The 8130-nt window shown below is 56.9% G+C and overlaps 1 protein-coding gene across 1 annotated transcript; it reads right to left on the reverse strand.

Moving 5' to 3' along the window:
* Positions 1 to 205: 205 nt before the first annotated feature.
* Positions 206 to 6527, reverse strand: slc16a12b (solute carrier family 16 member 12b). Its single transcript, XM_061095501.1, has 6 exons — positions 6496 to 6527; positions 5014 to 5384; positions 3854 to 4132; positions 3386 to 3773; positions 670 to 929; positions 206 to 553 (listed from the first exon to the last, which is right to left on the reverse strand). Exons 1-6 carry the CDS (start codon positions 6525 to 6527, stop codon positions 399 to 401), a joined length of 1485 nt encoding a protein of 494 aa, XP_060951484.1. The 3' UTR covers positions 206 to 398.
* Between the last annotated feature and the right edge of the window lie 1603 nt (positions 6528 to 8130).

Below are 8130 nucleotides of genomic sequence, written 5' to 3' on the forward strand. Positions count from 1 at the left end.
AAACTGGGTATGAATCAGAACCTGAGAGGAAGATGTTGATTAAAACCAGAATTAAATGAAAAATGTAAACGTATAAAAACCAAAACAGGAAACGCGTGACTTTGACAGAATGTTCATTGTTTCCTTCGCTTGTTTTTCTGACAAAAGGTATAAAACAATTTCAAGACATTTTATTTTCTGTCACCAAGGTAACAAACAGGTGGACTGTTCCTCCTTCACTCCTGTCCCAGCAGGACTCTTATTTTGACAGGAACAGGAAGCTCACAGTCAGAATGACTTGACGTGGTTTGGACAAACTGACCTGAGTTCAAAACCTAGAGGACGTGTTTGTTCCTCTGACATAAAAACAGGAGTTCAACGCTACGAGCTGAAAGCGGTGCCGCAGTCCGATTGGCTGGCTAGGCTGTGGGGGAGGGGCTCATGCTTTGTGGGCGGGGCAGGCAGCAGCGACGAATCCCGGCAGCGCTACAGAGGATGAGCGCGCTCGCCAGCTGGGCGGAGCCACTGAGCAGGAACGTGGCTGTGTAACTTCCTGTGATGTCCACCAGCCAACCTGCAGACCACAGAAGAAGAGTTCAGTTGTGACATCAGACCAATCAGACATAAGAATGAGCACCTCGCCAGGCGTGACACTGACGACACTGAAAACCAACAAAAGTCATGACTGACCTGCGATGGGGGGGCTGACGAGATATGGGACGGCGTGGAGGAAATAGACCACGCCCAGCGCCGAGGACAGGTGCTGAGCTCCCACCACATCCGACGTCACCACAGGGATCAGCGCCACGTAGGCGCCATCGAAGTATCCGTAGAGAACTGCGAAGGGCACGAGGATCGGGAACGAGCGAAGCATCGGAATGAAGAGGCAGCAGAGACCCTCCATCGCCACGGCGACGACGTAACAGGTGAGACGGAACGGCTTCAAACACCTGAGACGAGCAAACACGACCACATTAACCACGACCACATTAACCACGACCACATTAACCACCACCACATTAACCACCACCACATTAACCACGACCACATTAACCACGACCACATTAACCACGACCACATTAACCACGACCACATTAACCACGACCACATTAACCACGACCACATTAACCACGACCACATTAACCACGACCACATTAACCACGGTGAATTATTGATCTGCTTGTTACACTTTGTCCTTTAAAGAGAAACAAGAAGAAAAGGTGAAACAGTTTGGAGTGGAGCGATGAGTTCACTGTCCGTCCGTCAGCAGAGCGTCCACTCGTCTCCTCCTCCTCCAGAGACTCGGCAGAGCGTCCACACGTCTCCTCCTCCTCCAGAGACTCGGCAGAGCGTCCACACGTCTCCTCCTCCTCCAGAGACTCAGCAGAGCGTCCACACGTCTCCACCTCCAGAGACTCAGCAGAGCGTCCACTCGTCTCCTCCTCCTCCAGAGACTCGGCAGAGCGTCCACTCGTCTCCACCTCCTCCAGAGACTCGGCAGAGCGTCCACACGTCTCCTCCTCCTCCAGAGACTCAGCAGAGCGTCCACACGTCTCCTCCTCCAGAGACTCAGCAGAGCGTCCACTCGTCTCCTCCAGAGACTCGGCAGAGCGTCCACTCGTCTCCTCCTCCTCCAGAGACTCGGCAGAGCGTCCACTCGTCTCCTCCTCCTCCAGAGACTCGGCAGAGCGTCCACTCGTCTCCACCTCCTCCAGAGACTCAGCAGAGCGTCCACTCGTCTCCTCCTCCAGAGACTCGGCAGAGCGTCCACTCGTCTCCTCCTCCAGAGACTCGGCAGAGCGTCCACTCGTCTCCTCCTCCTCCAGAGACTCGGCAGAGCGTCCACTCGTCTCCTCCTCCTCCAGAGACTCGGCAGAGCGTCCACTCGTCTCCTCCTCCTCCAGAGACTCGGCAGAGCGTCCACACGTCTCCTCCTCCAGAGACTCGGCAGAGCGTCCACACGTCTCCTCCTCCTCCAGAGACCCGGCAGAGCGTCCACACGTCTCCTCCTCCTCCAGGGACCCGGCAGAGCATCCACTCGTCTCCTCCTCCTCCAGAGACTCGGCAGAGCGTCCACACGTCTCCTCCTCCTCCAGAGACTCGGCAGAGTGTCCACACGTCTCCTCCTCCTCCAGAGACCCGGCAGAGCGTCCACACGTCTCCACCTCCTCCAGAGACTCGGCAGAGCGTCCACTCGTCTCCTCCTCCTCCAGAGACTCGGCAGAGCGTCCACTCGTCTCCTCCTCCTCCAGAGACTCGGCAGAGCGTCCACACGTCTCCTCCTCCTCCAGAGACTCGGCAGAGCGTCCACTCGTCTCCACCTCCTCCAGAGACTCGGCAGAGCGTCCACTCGTCTCCTCCTCCTCCAGGGACTCGGCAGAGCGTCCACACGTCTCCTCCTCCAGAGACCCGGCAGAGCGTCCACTCGTCTCCTCCTCCTCCAGAGACTCGGCAGAGCGTCCACTCGTCTCCTCCAGAGACTCGGCAGAGCGTCCACTCGTCTCCTCCTCCTCCTCCAGAGACTCGGCAGAGCGTCCACACGTCTCCTCCTCCAGAGACTCAGCAGAGCGTCCACTCGTCTCCTCCTCCTCCAGAGACTCGGCAGAGCGTCCACTCGTCTCCACCTCCTCCAGAGACTCGGCAGAGCGTCCACTCGTCTCCACCTCCTCCAGAGACTCAGCAGAGCGTCCACTCGTCTCCTCCTCCAGAGACTCAGCAGAGCGTCCACTCGTCTCCTCCTCCTCCAGAGACTCGGCAGAGCGTCCACTCCTCCAGAGACGAGTTCAAAGAGCTCGATTCTAACGCTGCCATCTTGTGGTGAGGAGGTCATTTGGAGTCTGTGCAGTGAGGGAGGAGTCTGTGCAGTGAGGGAGGAGTCTGTGCAGTGAGGGAGGAGTCTGTGCAGTGAGGGAGGAGCCGGGCGCTGAAGAGACACCAGGAGACAAACTGACCCTAAGGTTCGAGGTCGCCTCTGCTGCTGATTGGTTGATTGATTCTTGTCGCTGCAGCTTCGTGTCCGAGTGGAGCTGACGGGGGTTCTGACGTCGTCGTGTCAACGGGACAATTTAGGGACAGAGGTCGGGACAGAGGTCGGGACAGAGGTCGGGACAGAGGTCAGCTCAGGGTCAGCGCATTAACGCACAAACGTCCTGTACCGATACATTTGAATGATTATTGTCACACAGTGTTCGTTCCAACGACGATAAAGTTTCAACAAAGTCAGTCGTGATGATTAAAGTATAATTTGAATAATAACTTAAATAATTACTGTAGATAACATCGAACAGCTCGTTCAGATCGTTTCAATTCAAAGTGTCTGAATGGTTTACCCCCCCCGACCTCGTCCGCTGTGATTGGTTCACACACAGACCCCCCCCTGCGTGACTTCCTGTGGGCGGAGTCATACCTGCGGTCCGTCAGCCAGCCGAACGTGATGTTCCCCACGATGTCAACGACTCCGAGGATGGACATGAGGAAGGCGGCGTGCTGCTGGCCGACGCCGGCGTGCAGCGCGTAGGGCACGAGGTAGACGAAGGGGAGGCTGCAGCCGCTGGCTAAGAACAGGAAGGACGCGGCCAGGAACAGGAAGTCCGGCAGCAGCAGGAAGCGGAACTCCTTACTGGACCAGGAGCTGAAGCAGCGCCTCCTCTCCACCTGAGGGGCGGGGCTTCCCGGCAGCAGGGGCAGCGACGGTGAAGAAGAAGCAGAGGGCGACGCCCCTGATGACGAACCTCCACCTTCGGATTCGTAGGAGAGCTTCACTGCGAGGTCGGCGTCCTGCGAGGACCCGGGACCTGCGGAGGAGACGGACAGAGGTCGGCGAACGTCTACACGTGTTCTGTGGAAATGAAAACATGCTATCGCTGCTCCTCACCACGTCGCTCCTCCCCCTCTGAGGCCGCCTCCTCCTCCCGCAGTGGGATCGGTCGAAGAAGCGCCCCACAGACGCAGAGGTTGGCGACGAAGGCGCTGAGGACGAGCAGCGCCCCCCTCCACGTGTAGCGCTCGATCAGCATCTGCACCGCCGGCGCCAACACGAACGTCCCGATGCCGCTGCCCGACATCGCCACGCCGTACGCCAGGGCCGCCCGCCGCCGGAAGTAACCGCCCACCAGGGCGATGGCCGGCGTGTAGCAGAGAGCGAAACCCAGACCTGGACAACGAGGACATGTGGACCTGTGAGGACATGTGAGGACATGTGTTGACCTGTGAGGACATGTGAGGACATGTTGACCTGTGAGGACATGTGAGGACATGTTGACCTGTGAGGACATGTGAGGACATGTGAGGACATGTTGACCTGTGAGGACATGTGAGGACATGTGTTGACCTGTGAGGACATGTGAGGACATGTGTTGACCTGTGAGGACATGTGAGGACATGTTGACCTGTGAGGACATGTGAGGACATGTTGACCTGTGAGGACATGTGAGGACATGTTGACCTGTGTGGACCTGTTGACCTGTGTGGACATGTTGACCTGTGTGGACATGTGAGGACATGTGTTGACCTGTGAGGACATGTGAGGACATGTTGACCTGTGAGGACATGTGAGGACATGTGTTGACCTGTGTGGACATGTGAGGACATGTTGACCTGTGAGGACATGTTGACCTGTGTGGACATGTTGACCTGTGTGGACATGTGAGGACATGTGTTGACCTGTGAGGACATGTGAGGACATGTTGACCTGTGTGGACCTGTTGACATGTGTGGACATGTTGACCTGTGTGGACCTGTTGACATGTGTGGACATGTGAGGACCTATTGACCTGTGAGGACCTGTGAGGACATGTTGACCTGTGTGGACATGTTGACCTGTGTGGACATGTGAGGACCTATTGACCTGTGTGGACATGTTGACATGTGTGGACATGTTGACATGTGTGGACATGTGTGGACATGTGAGGACATGTTGACATGTGTGGACATATGTGGACATGTGAGGACATGTTGACCTGTGAGGACCTGTGTGGACATGTGAGGACATGTTGACATGTGTGGACATGTGTGGACATGTGTGGACATGTTGACCTGTGAAGACGCCCATGAAGACATAGAGCAGCTCCAGGCTGCTGGTGAAGGAGCTGAGGAGGAGGCCACAGGACGAGATGAGTCCTCCCAACATCACCGTCCCCCGGCAGGACCACCGGGTCCCGATCAGACTGCCGACAGGAGCTGGACACACAAACACACACAAACACACACAAACACACACAAACACACACAAACACACACAAACACACAGGTCAGAGCGGTGCAGCGCCCCTGCAGGCTGCGTGTGGGAGTGCAGGCACGGACCAAAGAGCATGGTGCTGCAGTCCAGCAGGCTGTGGATCCACGCCGTCTCCGAGTAGTCGGCTCCAAAATGATCCTGAAACTCCATGAAGAAGATGGACGTGCACCTGCAGACGGATCAGCTGAGTCAGGGTTGTGTAACCACTGAGGCTTCTGGACTTCATGTAAATGGTTTTAATGGTTAAACCGGGACCACAGTCCACCCGCTCTCGCAATGATCCACTTCCTAGTAAGTGGTTGCCGGGGAAACCGAGGAAGAGCTAGCCTCATGGAAACGACGTGGTTCAGAAAATGATTGGACTCGATCCTCCATTAACGAGGTTTTCTCCATCACGTGGTTCTGGAACATCTCTGATCGGACCCGAGGTTCACGAGCCTGGAGAACGACGTTGAATCTGGGAAATAACAGACAGGAAGTGAAAGGCTTCCTGTCTGTCAGACAGGAAGTGAAAGGCTTCCTGTCTGTCAGACAGGAAGTGAAAGGCTTCCTGTCGGTCAGACAGGAAGTGAAAGGCTTCCTGTCTGACAGACAGGAAGTGAAAGGCTTCCTGTCTGTGGCTCAGCAGCTGATCTCAGGCTCGATGGTTCCAGCACCAAGTTTCTGTGTTTGATGATGAAACGTCTCAGACGTCCATCGTGTCTCAAACTGGTTCTGAGACGGAAACTGTTTTACTCTTTATTAGTTTTATATTTGTGTGGCTCATCTGTAAAGTTTTAAAGAGCCTGGAGATAATGTTTATCATGATTTGACGTGTTTCCTCCTCGTTGTTGTTTGTGAAGCTGCTGTTTGTTCATGTGTTAGCGTCTCGGCCTGAGACCTTCACACCTGCTCCCTCTCGTTTGTCCTGGTCCCCTGGGGGGGGAACCGTCCCTCAGCTGACCAGGCACCACACATGCATTCAGGCTAGCTTAGCTTAGCATCAACACTGGAAACAAGGGGAAACTCCTTTAGAGATCAAAATGAAAATGTTGGAGACTGTTTCCAGTCTCAATGCTATGCTAAGCTATCTCTCTTTATAGAACTACAAACTGTTTGATTAAACTACAAATTGTGACCGACAGTCTTTCACAAAAAACAGAAAAACTAAGTTTAATAGAAACCAACATGTTCAGCAGTGTGTCGTCCATGAACAGTTAAAGAGAGAGAGCTTCTGTTTCTGTCAACACTACACACACACACACACACACACACACACACACACACACACACACACACACCTGGTCACTGCTCGTGTGCAGACCGTCACCATGAAGCAGGAGCCGACGACCACCCAGCCCCAGCCGCCGTCGGGAGGAGACACCTCGCTGCTGCGCTGCTTCACATCCACCATGACTGCAGACTGAGCTGGACTCCTCGGGTCCTGGTTCAGGTCCTGGTTCAAGTCCTGGTCCTGGTCCGAGTCCTGGTCCTGGTCCTGGTCCTGGTCCTGGTCCTGGTCCTGGTCCTGGTCCGGGTCCTGCTCCTGGTTCTGATTGAGGTTCAGGTTCAACTCCTCTGCTGATGGGAGGCGACTGGCCTCCCGAGTTAAAAACGTCTCTGGTCAATAAGTCTCCACCCGGCCCTCAATCATTAACCCCCCCATCGGCCTGATCCCTGGACGTGATGAGGTATTAACCAAGCGCTCCCACATTCACAGGAGCGTTTGATTTCAGACCCTCAGGTTGTCCAGTGTCTGTCCATCTTCTGCTCAGACTCAGACAACATCTGCAGCTGTGACAGGGAGCGCTTGATTCAGCCGACCACCCCCCCCCATCCCAATGGCCCATGTCAGGTGTCGAGTGTCTGACAAGGAGCGCACCCTGACTGACAGGTGTAACAGGACGGTGTTTAAGTCCTGTTGTCCCCATGTGTTTATTTACGTCCTGAGAGGTGTTTACTCCCAGAGGGACATCAGGGACCAGCATCCGGGCCTGGACCAGGGGGAGGACCAGGGGGAGGAGCAGGACCAGGTCAGGGACCAGCATCCGGGCCTGGACCAGGGGGAGGAGCACGACCAGGACCAGGGCCTGGACCAGCATCCGGGCCTGGACCAGGGGGAGGAGCAGGACCAGGTCAGGGACCAGCATCCGGGCCTGGACCAGGGGGAGGAGCACGACCAGGTCAGGGACCAGTATCCGGGCCTGGACCAGGGGGAGGACCAGGGGGAGGAGCAGGACCAGGTTAAGGACCAGCATCCGGTCCTGGACCAGGGGGAGGAGCACGACCAGGACCAGGACCAGGGCCTGGACCAGCATCAGGGCCTGGACCAGGGGGAGGACCAGGGGGAGGAGCAGGACCAGGTTAAGAACCAGCATCCGGGCCTGGACCAGGGGGAGGAGCACGACCAGGTCAGGGACCAGCATCCGGGCCTGGACCAGGGGGAGGACCAGGGGGAGGAGCAGGACCAGGTTAAGGACCAGCATCCGGTCCTGGACCAGGGGGAGGAGCACGACCAGGACCAGGACCAGGGCCTGGACCAGCATCAGGGCCTGGACCAGGGGGAGGACCAGGGGGAGGAGCAGGACCAGGTTAAGAACCAGCATCCGGGCCTGGACCAGGGGGAGGAGCAGGACCAGGACCAGGACCAGGGCCTGGACCAGCATCAGGGCCTGGACCAGGGGGAGGACCAGGGGGAGGAGCAGGACCAGGTTAAGGACCAGCATTCGGGGCCTGGACCAGGGGGAGGACCAGGACCAGGTCAAGGACCAGCATCAGGGCCTGGACCAGGGGGAGGAGCAGGACCAGGTCAAGGACCAGCATCAGGGCCTGGACCAGGGAGAGGAGCAGGAACAGGTTAAGGACCAGGGCCTGGACCAGCATCAGGGCCTGGACGGAGGACCAGGGCCTGGACCGGGGGCAGAGCCAAGACCAGG

Source organism: Limanda limanda, chromosome 21 (assembly GCF_963576545.1).
Source record: "Limanda limanda chromosome 21, fLimLim1.1, whole genome shotgun sequence".
Lineage (NCBI taxonomy): Eukaryota > Metazoa > Chordata > Actinopteri > Pleuronectiformes > Pleuronectidae > Limanda > Limanda limanda.

Coding starts and splice junctions, on each gene's coding strand:
- slc16a12b (XM_061095501.1), bottom strand. CDS start 6,527: ATGGTGACGGTCTGCACACGAGCAGTGACCAG. Junction 930..3,385: donor GGCTGGCTGACGGACCGCAG/GTATGACTCCGC, acceptor TGCTCGTCTCAG/GTGTTTGAAGCCGTTCCGTC. Junction 554..669: donor CGTCAGCCCCCCCATCGCAG/GTCAGTCATGAC, acceptor TGTGGTCTGCAG/GTTGGCTGGTGGACATCACA.